This window comes from Oreochromis aureus, linkage group 5 (assembly GCF_013358895.1).
Source record: "Oreochromis aureus strain Israel breed Guangdong linkage group 5, ZZ_aureus, whole genome shotgun sequence".
NCBI lineage: Eukaryota > Metazoa > Chordata > Actinopteri > Cichliformes > Cichlidae > Oreochromis > Oreochromis aureus.
In genome coordinates this window covers 17,293,324-17,316,061 of record NC_052946.1, presented here as the reverse complement: position 1 = coordinate 17,316,061, position 22,738 = coordinate 17,293,324, and the positions used below count along the sequence as shown (strand labels likewise).

Below are 22,738 nucleotides of genomic sequence, written 5' to 3'. Positions count from 1 at the left end.
ACCACATCTCAGTATTAGCTGTCTTTTTTTTTTTTTTTTTAAACAAAAATTTACATCATAAAAGTTTATTCCAGTAATATCTGGCTTGACTGTGCGTCGTCTCCCACCACCCTGCATTTAATGGTTGGATCTTTGCTCACTCTTTTAAATTCTAAGATATCAAGACTGCATTTTCCTCCCTTCTTGTGGGGGGGTGGGCTTCTGGGGTGGCTGGCAGGGGGACAAGCAAAGCAGGAAGGCTAAATCTAGCTTTTGAAAGCACAACAAACTGAGCCTTCTCCAAACACACAAGCACCACTGCTCCTCGGGGCAGAGCAACCACTAAGCAAACAGTGCTGTCAGCGCAGTAAATTGAAAGATTCGAACAGGACAACATCACCAGAATACCCCAACCACCTAGACAGAGTGGACAAACTCCAGTATTGGTTATGAGAGAGAAAAAGTCAACGATACATGCAAAAAAACTGGTGTGGTGTGAAATTTAAATATGTGGGGACATTGATCCAAAACACACTTGCTCTCCTTCAGCTTTAAAAGTACAGAAAGGAGTTTAACACATCTTTCTCTCGCACAGCAAACGAGACGCTCTTTCCCTACCCTTCACTCTTTCTCTTGGAGTTTTGAAAGAAGAGGAACAGACCCGTCGCTGACTAAAATAAGGTCTTTACGCGGCACCTCTTTTTCCCAGATTGAAAAGACTTCTTTCCTCACCATGGTGTGAGGCTTAACTCTCAGTTTTGTTCACATTTTCCTCAAAGAAGACTTACTGCTGGCCCAGAATGACTAAATATCTGAAAGGCGTTCCAGTCCACTTTGGCTCAGACCTCTTACTCAGAGAGCAGCAGGCTGACTTTAATCGTCACAAATCGAGCACCGAGCCCCAAACCAAAGAGTTATTTTTAAATTTGTTACACAGGCCAACAGAAAATGAAATCAAAGGACAGACTAATTATCACCTTGATTAATAGATAAATGAAACACAAGGGTTGGGGGGGGGGGTCGGGATGAGAGTAATCATCATTGTAAGAGGAGTGTGAAGTTAAACAAATGCTGCAGGAGACAAGCTGTGTGTTCAATAATGCACACTACAGGATACAGGCTGCAGTCGTTCACTGCTGCCACTAATCAGACACAGGTGGTGAGAAAGATGAGCCGCAAGGCAAAGCCAGGTGTTCAACATCTGTCTGTACATTCAAAAATGTAGGGTTTTGTTTTTTTTGTTTTTAGTTCACCTTACTGATTTTCTTTGAGCTGAAAAGCCCGCTGTATATTTCTCTTTAGGCTTGCTTTCGCTTTAGGGTGCCTATGGCCTACCGCACCTCTTTTTGGGGAGAGACCTGCTCAGATTACATAATAGCGTTTTAAAAACTGAAACCCCTGACATGCTTTTTTTTTGGTAAACATAGGCAGGGCTCTGCTTCGGGCGCCAGCTTTGCCCTTTTCCGCTGCCCCAGCCTCAACCCCTCATCTAAAAATGGCCCCTTAGTCGGTGGGTCACATCTGGCTCGCCACATCCTTCAATATAGTCATTACAGTAAATGCACAATATACATTCCGCGGAGGTGAAAACAGACCCACAGGTTTCTATTTTACACATAAAAAAAGGAACTGCAGTGAAATAAATGAGAGCAAGTCTAATGTAAAAAGCAGGAAAGGATGGTCCCATTTACTCATGTTAGGGGCAGAATTTCTGCAAATGCAGCTGGGGTTTAGGTCGGAATTAGTGATTTCTCTAATGATTCGGGCAGATTCTTAGCCATCGTGAAATACCATCAGGGAGTCAAATAATGGGTTCCAAAATCCTTCTGCAGCAAGAGAACGAGCCTGTCATAAAGAACTGTCTACTGCAGCAACACTAGGAGGCTTGCAACAGATGGTAAGGCCCCCACAGAGCCCTGATCTCAGCATCACAGAGTCAGTCTACATAAAGAGACTGAAGCAAATAAAGGAACTTAAATCAACAGAACAAGATGCTTCAAACCACCTACTCTTGCCAACTACCTTGAAAAACTTTGCAGAAGTGCACCTTGCACTGAGGTTTTATAAGGGGAAGTATTTTTTTCTGTAGTTTGTTTTAACTGTACCCGAAATATAAGAAAAAATATCTTCTGCATTATGTTTTCAAAACATACCTATGTTACAGTACGACATCAATACGCAGGGGGGAAAATAGATGAATGAATGGCTATATACACATTTTGTCGTGGCCATTGGGATATTAGTGTCCCTGTATCCTGTCTATGACTTTACCCTCTGTGTTCAATTTGTTACTTCCTGTTTTTACATTACAGGGTTTGTCTCTGGTGTCTTTTCTTTAGATTTATTTCCTGTCTGTTCTTTACCTTGATTATGTTCACCTGTGTTTAGTTTTCCCTTGTTACTTTGTGTCTTTTTTTTTCCTCATTGTAACCACTCTGCCTTTACAGAGATTAAGTTTGCTGTTTCCTTTTGGGTCTTTGATATTTTACGACCTTTGTGGATTTATCAACTTTGGATTTTTGGATTTTTTGCTGCCTGCAAGAAAAATGGTGTTCAGTTACCTTTTGCCTGTTTTTGGAGCATTTGGGTCCTTTTACCTATAACTATGAGATGTTTACATTTTTTGATATCCATCATGTGTATACAACATGTATTGCACATTTTTAGATTTTTTTTTTATTTTATTTTTTTACACCTATGGACTGCTTAAAAATCAAATATAAGACTTATTAATTTGAACTTTTACACAATCCTTGAAAGATAATATGAACGTAGCCATACATATTGGAAATATTTTTAAAAATAATTGAAAAGGGAATGGTTTGAATCCTTGCAGAGTTTATTCTTAAATATAGGAAGTATTAAATATAACACACAATGTTATTTTGCAGAATAATATCAGTGAATTTTGAGAAACCAATGGGGCATATGGCAAGGAAAACGACATCAGTAGAATATATAAAAGGTAAGGAGCAGGAAATTTCCCTCAGGAGTTACACTGGAGTCTTTTGTAATGCAATGAAACAAGAGTTATGTTAGACTAGGCAATAAAATGTGAATCCAAAAGTTCTGTTTGCAAATCCAAACAAAGGGGTTTGCTTGTTTTTGAGGTTAATTTCACAGGCATAACCTACACTAAAAGATGCAAAGCAAGTCTATTGGTGAGTCTCAACCACGGTAACAGTTTACTGTGTACTGCGTAAATTTAGCAGCTGTAGTCAGGTAAGACACCCGGTCATGATGCAAAATAACTGTGTTAGAATTACTCACCTATTACCTACACACCTATGGCTACCAGCCATGACTGAAATCCTTCAGATTCCAATGAAATGCATGCAATTTTTTTTAGATTCATTAACAACTTTTAAATTTGCAAACAAAAATGTTTAGATTTGTTTTAATAACAGTAACTACAGATATATTTTACTTACACTTTTTTGAATTTTAGCTTCTCCTCAGTTTTTTTAATTGCAAACATTTTCTATTTGATTGCATAGAAAAAGCGTGAAAAAAGCTCCATATAAATGAAACCTATGAATATAAATGCTACAAGCGCTCTTCAGACCAGCTCTAGTAATACTCTCTGTTGAATGCATTTATAGGTACAATAACACACAAACAATAAGCGATTCCAGATGTCACATTTACAGCTTCTTTAACTATTACTACTATGAGTCATCTTTGTCACGTGTGTCTGCATCACATCTTAAATTTCCTTCAACTGCGAGCATCAGATTTACTGAGTTGGTTAAAGTGTTGTCTAACTATGTTGCTGCATTCATTTGGCATGGATTCATGGTCTTTGAGAGCTATTTTCCTCATCTTCTTTAGTTAATAGTTAAAATTGTTATTATGAGAGGTAAAAATGTGTATAAAAAAGTGGAAGCACTCACACCTTAATCCTTATAGGAATAACAGACTCTTATACTAACCTAGTATTTAATTTAATGGCTTTAATATGACCTGGGTTGTTGCTCCTTTTATAACTGCTGTCTTATACAACAGTCAACTGTATATTAGCAGATTATAACCACTTTTACCTTCCAAGGTTAAAAATGAAACTTACTAGATTTTATTTTCATGACAGTCTTTCATTTCTTCTGATAGGCATCAGTGAGATGCCCCATTACATCAGTTGTTTTCCACTCTAAAAGTGGCTGTTACAAATATGTTTCATCTCCTAAAAAGCTAATAGCAGATTAAACAGGAAACATCAGTCTAAAAATGCACTTATAGGCTACAGGGAGGGCCATCATCTCAACATCACGCTCTTCCTGTGCTATCGAGGCAGGAACTGACACCCTACCTGAAGGCTGCAGACCACACTGATATTCATCTTTTGGCTTTTAACTGTTCATTGACTAGAAATGTAGTTCAAAGTTCTATATAAAGGCCACACGCCCAGAAGACCATTTTATTTTTGTTTTACTCATTCAGTATCCCTCTATGCCAGTCTGACCCAGCGCCCCAGGGTACAAAGAACAGCATTGTAGGGGTTACACAGCAGGGCAAAGCAGCTGCACTGGACAGTGGCTGACTTCACTGGCAATAGCCAACACCTCAACAAAGGCCACTGTGAAGCTCCGTCCACATGAGTGAATAAATAAACCACCTCATGCATCTTTCAACCAGAAGCATCTGCAAAAGACCCTCCACAAAGAGCACTTTTAATAAAAACAATAAAAACGCAGGTTTGTCAGTATATGATGGGGGAAAACGTGTGTGTAAAAGTTTTTGCTGTCCATTTTTATCTCTTGTCATATTCTCTGAAAACTCTGGTTCAGAGCAGCTTTTTAGGTGGTTAGGTTATGTTGGCCGTAATGCCGTCATTTAAAATTTAATGTACTGCAGCAAATTAAAAATTGCTTCATCACAGAGACCATCCAGCAGGGGCGCGGCTCAGACTCTCAGTGTTGTATGCGGCACATGTACGCATGTGTGTATGCATCACAGCTAAGCAGACGAGTTTCAGAGTTAGGCAAGACCTTCACAGTGTCACTCATCCTTATTTTTACTCTCATTGATTTTTTTAAAAGCTGAAAATTTAGACCATCTTAACTTAAAACTAGCTCATATATTGCCTGTGGCTTCGGAAGATCTGCAGTTTGAGCCCCAGTCTAAAGATTGATGTATCCTTAGGCAAGATACTGAACTCAAATTGCCCCCGAGGCATCTATCGGAGTGTCAATGCGTGCGTCTGATAGTTAAATAGAAAGTATTTAAAGGCACAAAATAAAGTGCTGTATGAATGTGTGTGTGTGAAGGAGGAAAATGTGGCTTGTAATCAACATCAGCAGCAAAGCCCAGTATTGGTTCCATGCCTACTGAGGTTACAGACTCACATGCCTATTTTAGCTCCCATGCTTTTTTTGCCAAATTTCACAAACGAAGGAAAAACAATTTCTTAATGCTGGAGTTTTGTGTGTGTGTGTGTGTGTGTGTGTGTGTGTGTGTGTGTGTGTGTGTGTGTGTGTGTGTGTGTGTGTGTGTGTGTGTGTGTGTGTGTGTGTGTGTGTCTGTCAACCGCATAATTTATCACTTTCAGGGTCATGGTGAAGCTGGAGCCTTTCCCAGGTGTCATGGGGCGACAGCATGGGTCACCAGCCTGTCGTAGGACTATAACACATACTGACAGACAACCTTTCATGTTCATGTTCACACCTATGGCCAGTTTAGAATTACCAATTAACATAACCTGCATGGCTTTTGACTGCGGGAGGAAGACTCTGGGAGAATATGGACACCCAGGACGGCCCGAGCAGCTTGTCAATTCAAGCCCGGGACCTTCTTGCTGTGAGACATCAGTCCTAACCACTTAATGTTACATGTGGCTCATTATTATGTTTGTTTGTGACTACATGAGGAATGAACTACAGCAGGCTTTGCCTAATATTTGCCAATAGCATCCATTCATTGTTGGTTTGGGTGTTTTCTTGAGATTCGGAAAACCTGATTGCTGGTATATTTTGATTACGGCAGGGATAGCATTAACTGAGCATAAAAGAAATTCACGATCCCAATTAAAGCCTCCTGTGCCAGATGGTTTAACCACCTGTACTGAGGCTGGTAGCTGGTCACACTCTGGTGAGAGGAAAGTTTACAGAAACCTCTCAGTAACAGCACAAGCAAGCTCAACTTTAAGTTCTAAGAAAGCTAAGGACTGGTGTTTATTTTCTGACCTTGCTTCACTTCTAGAGTTTTCCTCCCTAACTGTATAAAATCGGGTCCCTGGAGGCAATAGGTCCTATGACTGCTGCTGTTGAGAGGTTTGGCATACGATAGATGGAGTAGCAAGAAACAGAGGATCAAATCATTTCTTCCTGTCCCAGATAGACACAGAAGAAGAAAGGCCAAGATGAGAAGCTGTGTGTGTGTGTGTGTGTGTGTGTGTGTGTGTGTGTGTGTGTGTGTGTGTGTGTGTGTGTGTGTGTGTGTTGGCCTAGGCAGGTTGTGAAAAACAGCAGGTTTCTCCATTGCTCTGGGCGAGTCTCTAATGACTTCCAGACCTGCTCTCATCCAGCCTCATGCGTCTAGACTGCAGCTACAGCTCTCTGCCCTAGCCACACAGTTGCTCTCTCTCTCTCTCCCAGGTCAGCCCCTCCAAAAACACGCACACAGACACATACCACTCCCCAACCCACCCGGAGCCCTCTGTCCTCTTAGATAACTACAGGCATTTTAGTCTCAGAGGATGACCAAAAAGACTGCTGCTTTCATCCTCACCCCAGGGATTCGGCCTCAAAGCATCTCAACATCTAGTTGTGGACTTTGAAACAAGAGCTGTCTTTTTTTTTCTTTTTTCTAGCACTTTCTGTTTGGTTTCGTGTCATGACTGTGTCCTCTGTGGGTCTGCGTGTTAGTGGAAATCACATTTACCAGGGAAAAACAAACTTTGTAGATCTTGTAATTGGCCGTGACAGAGCTATTCAACGGCAGAACGACCTCCTCTCATTTGCTGATAGAACATCCCATTGTTTTCTCTCGTCTGGCGGTGGTTAGCCAAATAAATCGAAAAGTGCATCAATCTCAGTCTTTTAGTCCAGCGGTCCCCAACCTTTTTTTGCCTCACGGACCGGTACCAAATGTCTCACGGACCGGTACCGGTCCGAGGCCCGGGGGTTGGGGGCCGCTGTTTTAGTCAACAACTGTTGTTAGCGTGTGTTTGAGAGGACAAACGCTGCAGTATTATATTGGCATACCCCGGATACCGAGGAAGATATATTTTACAAATCTACCCATGCAGGTTCTGATCAATTTCCAAGCCAATTTCACACTTGGTGACCGTTGGTTACGTGCATAATTCACACATTGCCAAAAGAACGTATTCTGCACAGAGAAGCTGAAGATGTTCTTTAAACCAAGTGAGCTCGCATTTTTATTTTGAGATTGAATAAAATGTAAGGTCTGCATAACACTGCATTTTTAACTGATTTAGTGAAAATGCTCCCTGTCTTAACCTGCCTCAAACACACCCTTATTCTTATCAAATGTGATAAGCAGTAACCTGAGCACAGAATGATTCACATAAAGTACGCTCTGGACTCTATTATACAACAAGAAAGAGAAGCAACGTAACTACTCTTTAATGTCTCCTCTCAGGACAACAGTTATCTGTCTCTGAATGATTAACTGCCAGATAGTTTATTCTGCTGAACAAGTGAGATGCAGCAGGCTCAATAACCTGATGATTTATTTGGATGCAGCATATTTGAGTCTTTAAACTCATTATTTTTTGAAAGACTTACAAACATCAGGCTCTTCGTCAGAGCCGTCCGGGCAGTCCTTCTCCCGATCGCAGCGCCAGCCCTTTGAGATGCACGTTACCCCATCTTTGCACACAAACTGCTTTGGGCTGCAGGTCCTCGGGGCTAAAAAGAGATAGAAAAAGAAAGTAAGACTAAAAGGATTTCTGGGAGAAAAAAAAAAAAGCAGCTCTTTTTTTGTCAATGATCTTTATTCCTGAGGTCTCATTAGCAAGCGGTGTCTGTTGTGCTCAGAGTCAATAGAAGCTCACACTGGCCCTAATTAGGTTTTGGAACGTTGTTACATGACGGAGGGCAATAGAGAATGGATACACACACACAAAAAGCAAAATGCGCACTGAAGCAGGCCTGGAAGCAGCTTTGCATAAACTTGCTGCACCTAAATATCCAGGTCAGTATTTGCAAGCCGGTGGCAGAGAAGCAGCTCGTCTGGAGGATATCAAAGAACATCCTGTTCACTGAATTACCCTCCCTCTATTACCCCCCCTTCAGTCCAAACTTCCAGGGCGAGGAAAAACTGCCCACTCTAGCCACAGCCAAATGGCAGCGAATATTCAAAGCCACATTAATTCAAGTCCTCTCTGAGCAGCACATGAACACTTTAACAACACATATACACACAGAGAAGCAACAAAGCTGAGTCATTCAGCTTTGGTTTTGGATGAGCAGGACTTACTGTTGAGCGGTAACCAAAAAACAGACTATGGAGTACAAAGTCTTTGGCTTTGAAAACCCGTTAAAACAAATGGAAGAAATAATCTCGGTCTCCAAGATTTTACAAACTTAGTAGGAAAACGTAAACACTGACCTAAGCTTTTTCACCATATTTCATTCAACATGTATTCAGCTGTCACTGAAATGTAAATAAAGGCAGGGATTAATGAATACTCTGACATGGACTGCTCTTCACATTGTCCCGAGCACTCTTTGTTCACGTCCTCTTGTAAAGCTGTGTTTTATCCAGAGCAGATGTTATTTATTATTGCCAGTGTTTGATAAGTTCCCATAAGGTAATCACTGCAAAATAAATTGCACAAGTTTCTTTTTAAATCATTCGTCATCAGAAAGAGTGATTCCTACATTACTTAACATGTGTAACTTTCAGTTGCTCTACCTAACTGTGAGGAAATCATACAGCCGTGATGATTTTTTGTGGTTTCACAGACAGCAGCCTACGATCTGTGGATGTTTACCAGAGTCTATGGTATTTACTGTCTGTCAGCAGCTAGCTTAACATTTGCCATTATGACCACATGCAGCAACATCTCATAAGTACTCGCTTCACAGGGTTCAAAAATCCCAGCAGATTTGTGAGCGCAAGCTGATAGCAGGCAACCGGCTAGCTTAGCTAAGATTACTTTGTTGATACCAGAAGGCAGAAGTCTCCTCTTCTGAACAAAGACTGTATACATAAACTAGACTTTTATATACAGTCTATGCTTGCAGCTGCACAACCCAAGCCACAGTGCTAAGCTAAGACATGCCAGACCACGCTGAAGACGGAGAGACTAAGATGACTTTGAACCAAACAACATATTCCTCTAATTATATTACAGTTACTGGCATACTGGTAACTAATATAATTACTTGATTCTAAAAAAAATTTTTTGTTAATTTTAATAGTACGTTTAACTAAAACTGTTTTTTATTATGTTACTGACGAAATATAATTTTCTAGTTATATTTAAAGATATAAATAAAATAAAGGTAGAATTACAGACATTTTTGTTAACTAACTAGTAATGCCCATGTTAGAGTATTGTTTGGCTTGTTTGTGCTGTTGGCACTTTATCACACTGAGAAAAGTACAAAAATAGAGACGGTAGATGTTGTTTATATGCTACAAATGGGTCATTTTAGCCCGTTGCTAGGTGGTTGCTAAGCATGTATTATTCAGCTTTTGAGGACATAAATGAGATGTTACTGTTGTGAAATTAAAATGATAGGATGCTTTCACAAGGTGCTGTAGGTGTCTAAAGGGTAAAAACAGGTCATTTTAGCACGTTGCTAGGTGTTTGCCAGGCAAAGTGATGGCATTATAGTATCAACAATAATCATGCATAACTCAGCTTTTCTAGGTTTAAATTAGATCTTACATCAGATGATGATTTTATAAGATGTTACGGGTTTATAAACTCTAAAAAACAGGCCATTTTCAAACCGTTGCTAGGCAAATTGATGGCACTGTAATATCTGATATAGATAACAACCATCAAGGACCAAAGATGAACCTGCATGCCAAGTTTGGTTGCTCAGCTCCTGATGGTCTAGGAGGAGTTTGTGAACAAAGAAACAAACACACAGATGGCGATTTCATGCATTGTAGTAAGATGGGACCATACGGTAAATAATATACTGCTGCTGTACTAAAGATTTAGCTTAATACATGACCAAGAATGGTTGTTTTTATTCTTTTGCACAAGTCTTTCATGGCATTTAAAGGGAACAAACCGACACTTTAAAATTTGACCATCTTTGTGGATATTCAGTGTTTAAATATCCATCACGAGGCTGGTGTTTTTGCATCATTTGAGTTCAAAGTTTTTTTTTAATAGACTCCTTCTTTATTTCGTCCTGTCATTATTTTGAATATAGTGGTCTGAGGGTGATTCTTCCACCATCTTTGACAGCTTCGCCTCACTGAAGCGATCCACCCACCTCAGTCCCGCGGCACGGCTGATGATTTACATTTTCAGTGTCATCTTAAAAAGTGTGTTGTATAGACGATTATGTAACGCCACTGTGCAGACGAGTCAGCCTCTTTGGGTCAGAATGCAAGGCCAGACATTGGCATTTTTACCAGAGCTACAACTTAGTCAGAGAGAGAGCATGACGAACAGGACGTGGGGGAGTATAGGATAGCATAGGAGTGGCTTATGGGATGAAGAAGGATAAACAGGATGACTGCATCTACATGTAAAGCTACTCTTCAACTCCAGCAGTGAAAGGAATCTTCAAATGGGGCTCAACCTAAAAACCATGAATTCAACCTGACATATTGCTGCGCACATTCACACGCTCCCCACTTATCCTCCGCTCTGTACCACTGTGATCACCGTGTGTGTGTGTGTGTGGAGGTTTGTGGATGAGTGTGTAAAGGGTCGCCTTTTTTTTCTCTCTCTCAGAAGTCACAAGGTTTTGAATTATTCATGAAATGCAACCAAGCTTGTGTTAAAGGGTTTCCTCTTTGCTTCTCTTCCCTCTTCTTCGGTGTGTGCGATCATGTTTTTTTGTTTGTTTAGGGATATCAGCACCAGCCAGAGCAGGCAGCAGTTGTGGTGTATCTGTCTATTGTTTATGTAGATGCTGACACGCTCTGCTGTGAACTCCGCTTTCAAAATGGCTGTGGGGGGAGTTAACAAGCACCTCAGGCTCAGCTGCAAGCGGCTGCTGACAGAATCATATCGGGGAAAATAAGAAGTAGGTCAAGAGGTTAGCTAAGGAAAAGTGAAGCTCATTCTGGGATGGGCAAAGGGAAACCATTAAAGTAAGTCCTGGGCTACCCAATCTAAACAGCAGGCAATGACAAATAATGACAAAATACTTAATTTTGGCAAGATCAAGAAAAAAAAATCAATCATATTTTGAAGATGCACGTTTATTTGCAAGTGAACTGAGGTAAAAGCATTCAGTCACAGAAGATAGACCATTTTAATGTTAGCTGTGAAAGCAATCTGCTGCTGGCACGATCTGCATTAATATGGTTAAAAGTCAGGGTTTAAAGAGATCCAAGGACAGCTTTAACTGAAAAGCAAATAAATGAGGTCAACAGATGGATAGGCCGAATGATGATATAAGAGAACAAATTAGATGTACGCCATCAATGCGAGAGGAAATGGAGAGTGGGCAGTGAGCTAAAACTCCTTGGGGGAAGTGATCTCAGTGTTCAGGACAGGCCTGAAGATCAGAGAGCACATTGAGCTGGGCAGGGATATTGAGATGGGATGGAGGAATGTAACACTTGCTATCAATGAGCTGCCTGTGTGTTTACTAAAGCGGAGGCTGCGGGAAAATGTTTTGAATTGTCGCCATTTGGGACGGTTTACAACCCACTGCCCTCTGCACCCCGCCGCTGCCCGCGAGCCCTCTAAGATGAGCTCTGTCTGCTTGGGAGGAAGAGACCTATACTAAGGCAAACACAAGCCTTGCCCCCAGTCACTGCAGCATTTCCTCAGACACCCACAGCAGAGCTATAAATAAGTTGGAAGTCTGCCCTCTGAGATCAACCAGGACAAAGCTCCAGCAGACACTGAGACTGTGGCCTCATCACACACTGCTCAGCAGCGGTTCAGATGAAGGAAGACTTAAAGTACTGTCAGCTGTGGGGCAGAAAGGACTCTGAACAGCAGGAAGTCTCAAAGTTAGTTGTTTAAAGGTTCCTTAAGAATACAGGAACTTTTTAAGAGCTCTAACTGTTGCATTTGGTGCCTACTTTTCTTCTGTCTACACTGTAGAAACTAGAGACCATTGTGGTTCCTTTTTAACTATTTAGATACTTCATCAGCCTAGGAAGAACCCCAAGTGACGTAGTTATACTGTGACTAGTCTATAAATGTACATCATTTTTGCAAACACATTGAAAACCAGCGTAAGCACTGGTACAGACATTATGGACTAATATTTGTACAGTCACTGGCCACTTCATTAGTTACACCTTGCTAGCATTGGTTTAGACCCATTTTGCTTTCAAAACTGCCTTAATTCATCATGGCGTAGATTCAACAAGGTCCTGGAAACATTTCTTAGAGATGTTGGTCCATGATAGCATCACACAGCTGCTGCACTATGGTGGCTACACATCCATTAAGCTAATGTCCCATTCCATCACATCCCAAAGGTGTTCTATGGTCATGAAGGCATGGACGATACTCATGTCGGCTCTGGTGTTTAAACAATGATCAGTCGGGGCGCAGAGTGTGCCAATATGATGTCCCCCACACTATTGCACCAACACCAAAGTGAACTATTGCTACCAGTTCACAATGGCTCAGTGCTGTCATGTTGTTTTCTCACTTTATTGTCCAAATGAAATCAGGATTTGTCAGATCAGGCAACATTTTTCTTCTTTTGCTGCTTTAGCCTCTCTGCCTCAAAATGTGTGTTCAGACATGCTCTTCTACAGACTTTGGTTGTGCAGGAAAATCCCAATAGATCAGCAGTTTCTAAAACTGTGGGATCAGTCACATCTGCCACCAACAAAGGTGACTTAAGTCTCTTGGGTTTCCTCATTCTGATGCTCAGTTTGAATATCAGAGCTGATCACCTTGACTAAATCTACTTGCCTCAATGTATAGATCTTCTGCCACATTATTGGTTGAGTACTGATTTAAGTTAACAAGTAGTTGAGGAAGCAAAGAAAGGGCTGGTGAATGTATAGTACTTTTCTAATCTTACTGACATATTCACAGAAAATAAAGGTCCACAAGATGTGACATACATCCTGACCATTGGGAAGCTATTGCATCATTTCAGCATTCCAATTAGTAGATCTTAGATAGCTTCAAATTAAACAGGGGAAGGTATTTAGTTCCTGGGACACCTCCTCAGTAGTTACTAACCACCAGCTAGTCCTAAGGTTCAGTCCTGAAACTGCTAATCACATCACAGGAGTACTTTCCTTAAAATGGATAGTGACAATGTATCAAAGAGTGGAGTTAGAAATCAAAAATAAGAATTTCAGTGTAGTAAACCCACCACTATGATAGGACCAACAGTAGATAGAATACAGGTTAGTATTATTATTAGTATTAATATAGGTTATAGAACCTTCCTGAGGCCAAACTCTCAGCTCACTAAGAATCAGCTTTCTTGGCCAGCCTTACATGCTGATGTTAAGTAGGTAAAATATTTACCATGCACACCATCTTAGTTTAGTGTGTTAGTACAGCTGAAGCTGATGAGGCTGATGGGGTGGTGATACTGTGTTTGAGGAAAAAAATGACACTGAGCACATGTATAAACCAGATTTCTTTGGAATGAGCTGTTGAGACATGTTATACTGCTTGGAGTTGGGAAAAATGGAAAATCAGAAATTCACCTGTTTTTTTTAAATAGCAAACCTCTAAAGCTATAAATATATTGCAATGCCTGTGGCCATTCCACCAGGAAAGCCATAAAATAACTAACAGCAAACTGTTTTAAAGTATACAATAAAACAATTGTTATTTGACTGTTAGACCTGCTACACAAGCTTCATCTCACAAGATTGGAATCTGACTGTCTTTATGAAATAAGAGTTGGGTTTTTTCCCTGGCTTTTGTGAAGCTAAGTCACTCATGCCATTCACATACACTGAGACTAAGCAGGAAAAGTATCATATGAAAGCTTTATACAAAAGAAAACTAATTCAACTAAAACTAAGAAAGCTGACAGGGAGCAGAAAAGTACCAGGTGGGCGTGCTGGCTGAAGTAAACACACAGTGAAGTCATTTTAAACACTTACAGAGAGTTTTGAAATGTCTAATGGGAAACAAACACCAAGTTTGGTCTACAGAAGATAACGTGTACTCGCACAAATGAAACACTTCAATAGTTTCTCAAAGGTTAAGATGCTGTCACTATTTTAAACATTTTCGCTTCTCAACATGATATGTCATCATTATGTTTTCTAATATTTAACCAAGGAAGTTTAACATCTTGAGTTGTGTGCTGCAAGTCCTGACCCTGACTCAGACTCAGGAAAACCTTGAGTTGGAGTTTATCTTTACTGAGTCACCCACTGAGGAAAGAACCCAACCCAGCCGGTTTGATATCGACTTGGAGCGAAATGTCTTGACAGAATTCAACAACAACAAAAATTCCGCAGTGGATTCATGACAACACGCTTCTCACTCTCAAGAAATGGCATCTGACAAACTTGTATAGATGTAGAAAACACTGAGGTTGAGAGAAAAAGAAATGGGATATGGGTTTATTTACTTGGCCTATGGGCTGACCTGAGGGGGTTCTGCTAAGCGCCAAAATTGAGGGATGAGCATATCAGCCTCTTTGGCTGCAGTCTGCCAACTCTTCATCCACCTCCACAGCTGAGCCATAAACACTTCAGAATTTTGTAATGGAAGAGGAGGAGAAGGAAGAGGGAGGGAAAAAGTTCCTGTGTTACAAAACAAGAGTTAAAAAGGCTCCAGCTGTGCCTCTTAAACAAAATGGGTTGTAGATGGATCTTCCAGCGCATTCCACCATCAACCAAAAACATAACACCAAGACAACAAAGGCATGATGAAAAAAAGAAGACTTGAATCCTATAGAAAACCTGTGGAAAGAGGTGAAGCTTCAACTGATGAAGCAGCAGCCAAGAAACCTAAAGAGTTTCTGTAAAGAGGAGTGGGTGAAAATCCCTCCTGAGATGTGGGCAAAACTAAAGACTAACTAAAGAAACCTCTGTGCTTGCCAACAAGGATTTCTCCACTAAGGACTAAGTCATGTTTTGCTAGGGCCTCAAATGCTTATTTCACTCAATGACATGCAAATAACTTTTTCATAATGTGTTTTTTCTGGATTTTTAATTGACATTCTGTCTCTTTCCAGTAAAATTAAACTACCATAAAAATCACAGTTTTCATTTCTTTGTAAATGAGCAAACTTACAAATTCAGCAGGGGATCAATAATTATCTCTCCCACTGTACTTGTCACCTACATTAAGGTAATGAGGCCTTTAAAAAAAATACAATCCAAGTCAAAAATTTGGCTTGTGCGTGCAGACTTACTCAATCACCTTCTGGATGCATGTAAAATTTGTGCCATGTGTACATTTGTATACATGAAAGTGTGTGTCATGCATGCATTAGGCTCAAGTCTGGTGCTAGCTGCAAAGTCAAATGAGGCTTCATTGTGCAGGGCAACACATTCCTGAATGTGACTGTTTGATTTTTACAGGTCAAATCTGAGAAAAAAAAAAAAAACTCCACAAATTTCAACAAGCCTTTGTGGTATTGTGAAGCACATAGAAGCAGAACCTATTAGTTGAAGCAGAGTAATCAAATGTGAACATAATTAAGAGCTATTTGGATGTCTGGCTGAGATTTCACCATGTCTCAGCCCCGGTGTGGTAATCAACCATGACTGCTATTTGTACTACTACGCTCACTGTTAGAACTCAGGGGGGGAGGAGGTCGTGAACTCCTTCGCTTCCACATAAGGATTAATCCTTTTTTTTTAAAGAAGAAAAAGGGACGAAGGAGAAAACCACAAGGTGCGATGCATCATTATCAACTTAGTCAGTTTAGACAAATCCGTTTGCTGCACTAGCACCGAAGCACACGCCGTATGCAGTGGCAGAGGGGGGAAAAATGACAATTAAGCCTGCTTAGCATGCTGCTGAGGGGAACATATTAAAGAAGATTATATGAAATTCTTTAGTGCCTTTTCGTAAGACCAGTACAAATTTCAAGTCTCAGTGTGACGCATGAGCTCTATGCAACAAGACCTGATTCTCCAGAATGTTTTTTCACATTTGGCCTCCATGTGCTAAAGCAACCTTGGCTGAGACTCCAACGAGACACTGACGAGCAAAAAGCAAAGTCGGAAGAAATCCTCTTGCATAAAAAGTAACATAGATTTAAATCTAAAGGTTGCTGAAATTTCCTTTTTGGGGAAATTTGGGAATTCAAACAAGTCTGCATGAAAATGTAAGAAATTGATATCGCTGTAAATATATGTGATTGCTGTAAGGTGGATTTCTTGGCCTTTGGCACATTGAGAAAAGACTGTGAGCGAGTGATATAATCCTAATCTTAATCTGAAAGCCAAATCACTCCTTCAGCCAGTTCGTATATTTAAAAATGCAATTGCACACACTCCAAAATACCTCATATAAATAATGAAATTTCTTCAGGGATTTTTACCAAATGTATTCCAACTAGTTTAGTGTGTGTAGGCTAATAACAGCGGACCAAACAGCGACCCATTCTTTCCCCAGAAGCACACAATGCACATAATCAGAGAGACCACATTGCCTACACACATACATTTGAATGTGGGAAATCTTATGCAAGAACCCAGTTGCTTAAAAACTCCGTGCAGCATTTGCAGTGTGGCTCATAAAGTTAGGGCCACAGGTTTTTGGATAGTGATACATTTGTATTTTTGCCTTTGCACACCACAACAATGGATCCTAAATCAAACAATCGAGGCGTGATTGAAGTGGAGGTTTTCAGCTTTAATTCAAGGGGTTTAGTACTTAGCTGTTTAGGAATTACAGCTATTTTTTTAGACACAGTCGCTAAGGCCTGTTCTCCTGTGCTTTTCTTCAGCATGCTTTGATTGGGAAACAACATGTGATCAGTCTTTTAGAGTTTGCCTAAATCTAAGCAGAGACTTTAGCCCTGTTCACTTAACAGTTCATCCTCCTACTTCTATCAGCACTCACATCATTAATGAAAACTAGTGACCCGCTTCCATTGGCAGCCATGCATGCCCATGCTCTAGCGTTGCCTCCTTCATCAAGGTCCTCATCAGACCCTGCTAAAACTCTTTAGTCGATACATGTAGGTCAAGTTTTTTCTTGCTGTGCTTTTACTATTTTTTTTTAAATATATTTTTTAATTCTTACTAACAGAGTGTCTCTGCAAGTTTTCTGCTTTTATGACTTGTTTTTTTTTTTTATCCCACTGAGAAGCACCTGTTTAGTATGTATTTTTTTTAGATACCACAGAGCGCTTCTATTTTTTATCTTCCTTTTCTGATTGCCTCCCCCGTGTCTGATGTTATGGCATGCTTTAGATCATGAACCTTTTCTCTCATTCTCCATATTTTTTCTTCCCATCCTTTCTGTACAAGTTCATTCTGGTTTCATCTGTCCAAAGATTATTTTTCATGAGATCTGTGCAAGCTCTTTTGGATATTTTCTGTCAAAGTCTAATCTGGCCTTCTTATTCTTGAGAATAACCAGTGGTTTGCACCTTGTTATAAAACCTCCATTCACGAAGGAATGTCTTGAATGCAGACTTTGACAATACACAGTTGAGAGTGTTAATTTAGTTAGATTTGAAGTTGGGTTTTTTTTTTTAAACCATGGAGTTAATTCTTCATGCACTTGTCTTCTGTGGTCTTTCAGGCCTTTTGGTGCTGCTGAGCAGGCCACTGTTGATTCGCCCACTCCTAAAGTTTTTGCTGTCTGTATGATAGGTTCACTTTGGTTCTCTTTGGACATCATATTGAAAGTTCCAGTAAGAAGCTATGAAATGCAAATTCAACGCTTGGGATCAACTCCAGATCTTTTATCTACTTTTCATGGAAAAAGTTTGTCAGTTTTGCGACCTCACCTGGCCATTAATCTCCCTGTTATTCATGTTATTCAAGAATAGCTTAAACTCTGCACTTCAATCACATATTGTTCTCTTTAAAATACACCGTGATAGTGTACCGAGACAAGATCATCAAAAAAATATGTCACTGCCCAAAAACATATGGACCTAACTGTAAATGTGTAAAATGTTTGCCAAGAATTGCTCCATAAATAATCTCCCAGTGGACCGCTATATTTCCTCAGGCTCAATTTTCCACTACAGACCACGTGAGGAGATTTATTTTTTTTTACCTCAGAGTCAAGGCTACTGTCTGCTCTTAGGATTAATTTTGCAATTAGGCTTATGTTAAGGTTGTTGTTATTTACATTTTGCATTAGAATTTTGTAAATGAATCCAAATCACAGTGCTATGAATAATAACCTCGGTGCTGGTGCATCTGGGCCTGTGGCTCAGCGCTCATTGTTTGAATCCGAGTTAGGAAGAGTTCGCTGGCATGAAGCCGGGGGACTCTTATTACATTGTGGAGCCTAGATACAAACTGTGATGTATCAGCAAAGGCTGGAGAAAAGGATGAGGCCTGTTTGTGCAGACCTCTGGACGCGTGTCCACTCTGTCCCTGAACAAATGGATGTCAGTGAAAAAAAAAAGTTTCTAGGAGAGGTCCTAATGGATGTTAATAAATGTATTTGTTAGAGGCCTGGTGCTAAAAAAATAAAATAAAATAAAATAGACTACATATTGGTTATATCTGCTGGTGCAACCAAGACTGGGAACATTTCGAACAAATAAAAAAGACATTTCCCCCGGGGCCGGAGCTGAAATTCAACAACGTTTACAACAGGAAAATGAAGCAATTTATCTAGCAAACTGATAAAAGAAATAAATTCACAAATTCTGCCTTATGCTGGGACAATCTATCACATTGCCTCCCTCGTGCTTTACGTAATCTGAAACTCGGTAAAGAGAAAAACAATGAGAGAAGGTCACAGCTTGAGTCATTAACATATATATATAAAAAAAAAAAAAAACCCACAGACATCCTTTCAGAGTGACGCCCGAGGAGTGAGTTTACCTCATGTTTGCTATCGGTGACAAAAGGGTCCCAGCAAATCCTACAGCCTGACCATGGCACTGCCTCGCATCAGCATGATGTGGTTGTTGTTGACGTTGATGAATAATGCACATTACACACCTATAAAGCAACTTCTTTGCAAATCTGGCAAAACCCTTAAAACTGGACTAATTACACAATATTTAAGCACCTTTGTGTCACTGTCATTGTTTTGTTGTTGTTGTTGTTTTATCATGACAATTGGGTTGTTATGAAAGGTTAGTCATCCACTTCTTATGAAAACTGTTTCTCACACACACACACTTAGACCGATATTTTATTTTGCTGAATTCTCAAGGCAGCTCGATTACTTACGTAGACCACTCCTACACGTGCTCGCAACTGGCAGCAGATAACACGGCTTTCCACTAAGTGTTGCAATAATAATGGAATTACATACTTTGATGCAATAATAGTATTTCAAACAAGTACCAGGGGGAATCAGTGCCACAACATTAAGAGCGCTGCAGGTTTAGAGTTTTATTAAAAGAGAAACATATTAAGGCTGTAATACGGCCAAAAGGTGCGTTTGATTTAAAGTGCACTTTCTAGCACTATTAAAAAAAATGCTGTTTAACCTGAGAGGATGAGAAAAATGAAGAAGAAGACAGCACGGCAGTAAGTCAGTGAGAGGCGGCTGGGCTGTGTGGGCACTGCAATGTGTGTCTGTGTGTGTGTGCGAACTCGACGATGGGGAGAGAAGAGAGCAAAGAAGTGCAGTTCAAATCAGCGTATCAATACTGCAGGAAATGAAAACTAAAACTCTTTCAAGTCTGGTATGGAAAAATCAATAATTTGACAAAGTAGCTGCGGCAGTAGAAGTAAAGTTAATTGTCTGTGCCCTGGTACATATCGAGGGAAGGTGTACTGATGAGTTTTACACATAAGACTACAAGTATAATACAAGAGTGAAATGACTGTCTTCTTCATAGCTATACTTTCATCTACAGGCCATCTTTGGATTTAAAGCGACTAATCAAAACAGATCCAACATCATAGTGGTCATTTTGCTCAAAAAAAAAAAAAAAAGTCCTCCTCACTTTGACTCAGATTGAAAAATTGAAAATCAGATTTTCTTTGTTTTTGGTGTTCCAGACTGAGACTTTACTGATTTGGGTCACTCTTACCGTGCTGTTTACTAAAGCTCTACAAACCAACCTACCTGCTTGGCAACAAACTGCAGATTACAAAAAACAAACCTCAAAAAACTGCCAGCTAACTACTGGACGCAGTCGAGAATTTAGCTGCAAAAACAGACAAATTGTTCCCTTAGGAGTTGCTGAATAGCCAAACAGGCTTCCAAACGGGAGTAAATCTTAAGACCAGGCAGCAAAAACACATAAAAGCAGAATAAACATCTGTGTTTGAGGACTTTGCACCTAAAAAAAAAACAAAACAAGTGCAGTAAATAAGCAGATATGTGAATTTATAAAAAATAACAGGCCGCATAGCCTGAGCCTAGCCTTCACTGTAAATCCCATCAAATACGATTATGAATATTTGCAGGTGGTTGCAAACACCGGAGCCAAATTTCAACTGGACACTGACTCACAATCCTGAACACTATATTAGGTAAACTATGGAGCTCTCTGCAGCTCATCGCTACTGCCCCAAAATCCTGTTCTCTCCTGAAACACGTTGAAGCGCGCTCATCTCCTCATTCTTCCCTTCTTCTAACTGTCATTAGAAGGTTTTGTAGTATTAGTTTGTACTCATTTTTGGTCTTAATGCAGGATTATTTCTGTTATTGTTTCTCAAGAGAGGTGACCTGTGAATAAGACTAACATTTTCCAGGGATTATATTTCATCTGAGGTACAAATCAAAGGATCCTGACATGAGATGGAGTGGTATTTTAACTAAGCATCAATTCATAAGCAGTTATTTAAAATATCATCACCTTCACATACAGTACCGGTGACGGTTGTTCAGTAATTTGCTGGCTAATGTATTGTGAATGTAAAGAAGTTTCACGATCATTACATCCCAAGAGCAATTGTCCGTTCATGTTCTTTCAGCAGCCGTCTCTGTGCAGCATCTTCCGTCCTTAAATAGCTCCATATAGATAGCATATCTCAATCAGTGGGTCACAAGCCTAAAGTGGGTCACAGGACTGCTCTAAAAAGTGTACATGTACCCAGAGCCGAGTGGCTAGAAAGACGTTGCAATTTCAAAGATTTTGACAGTGTACCGCCTAATTATGAAGATTTTGTACACAACCAGCTGGTAGCATTGCAGTCTATATTTACCTGTTGAGTATAAATGAGCTTCAGGAGACAGCTACATTAGCTTTAAATAAAGACTAGTGTTGGCAAAACCTCTGCAGCTGGAAAATGAACCTGTCAAAGTGCCAAAAACTGCAGTTCCTCTAACAGCCACTTGAGGCTGGCTCCAAAACAAGTCAGTCCAATAGACTCTAATGCATAATGGGCATCATCGCTCTGAATGGCATGTTTGCACACAGCCATCTGCAGCCATAGGTGTCTGCTATGCCTCACCTCCATTAATTGAAGCCACTACGATGGACCTCTCAACTGTTTGTGCTACCTGTGCCTTTTACATCACCGTTAGCTAAACTGAATTATCTTAAAAACTAATATGACTCACAATCTGTCCAACAATTTTGTGCTTAAGTTTTGACTATAGTGAAATTGCAGTTTTGATAATGCTTTATTGTTACACTACTTAAAGAACATTACCTAGGCTACTTCTGTGCTCACATTTAATACTGCTGCTGCTGCTGCTGGCACCTCATGGCATTACATTTATACTCTGAATCAGGTCGCCTGTCATCAACTACAGCAGCTTATTTGAAACGAAGGACGGCGAATGGCCTTCATTTTGTTTGCACTAAGAAATGCTGCTGCCTGCGAGCTACAATCACCAATAAAATGTTTTTCCAGTATTTTTTTTCTCTATATATCTTTAGAAATATTGTTATTACAAATTTCCTCAAAATACCACAATAGAATTTTGAGGCTATATCCCCCACCCCTAAATGTGACCAGCTACCATTGTTCTGCTCATTGTCTGCTAGCATCTATAAGAGTTAAAGATATAAAATCTTGCAAAAAATTTAAAAAATGTGATTCCTGTGGGGCCAGAGCCACTTAATCCATAAGTGCAATGACGTGAATGAGCTTTATGTAACCACCTGATTATTTTTGCCAGGTTAAGCTCCTCATTCATGCAGCTGGAGCAGGTTGGAATTGTTTCATTTAAAATATTTCACAACAAACAAATTAACTGATCTGACCTAGAAATTTATATAAGACATGTATATATATATATATATATTTAAAAAAATGTATGTCTCATCTGCTGTTTACATTAGCTGCTGCGCTTAAATGTTTTAGGGGAGAGATGAGGTCAACAGCTGTGAAGCTCTCACAAACCTACTCTGTATTCCATACAGTCGTCAGTAAACAATAAGCCTTTTGGCCCTATGGTGTCATTGTCATGGGAGTAGCACCCCGCTATCAGCCAAATGGGGCAGTTCTTAGGCCTCCACCAAATGTTGCAGCAGAGAGATGCACAGAGGGGAAGTGCCAGGAGAATCGCTCCATCGTGAGTTAATTAACAAGGAAGGAACCCGTGCCACTTTCATCATCAAGGAAGAAAGGCAGTAAAAGAAATTAT

At 40.1% G+C, this 22,738-nt stretch overlaps 1 protein-coding gene across 1 annotated transcript in view; it reads right to left on the bottom strand.

Moving 5' to 3' along the window:
• Positions 1-22,738, bottom strand: part of lrp1aa (low density lipoprotein receptor-related protein 1Aa) — a 96,274-nt gene that overhangs the window by 70,650 nt on the left and 2,886 nt on the right. The window contains exon 2 of the mRNA XM_031747979.2: positions 7,725-7,847. Within this exon, the coding sequence (XP_031603839.1) occupies positions 7,725-7,847 (123 nt within the window). The remainder of the gene's footprint in view (positions 1-7,724; positions 7,848-22,738) is intronic.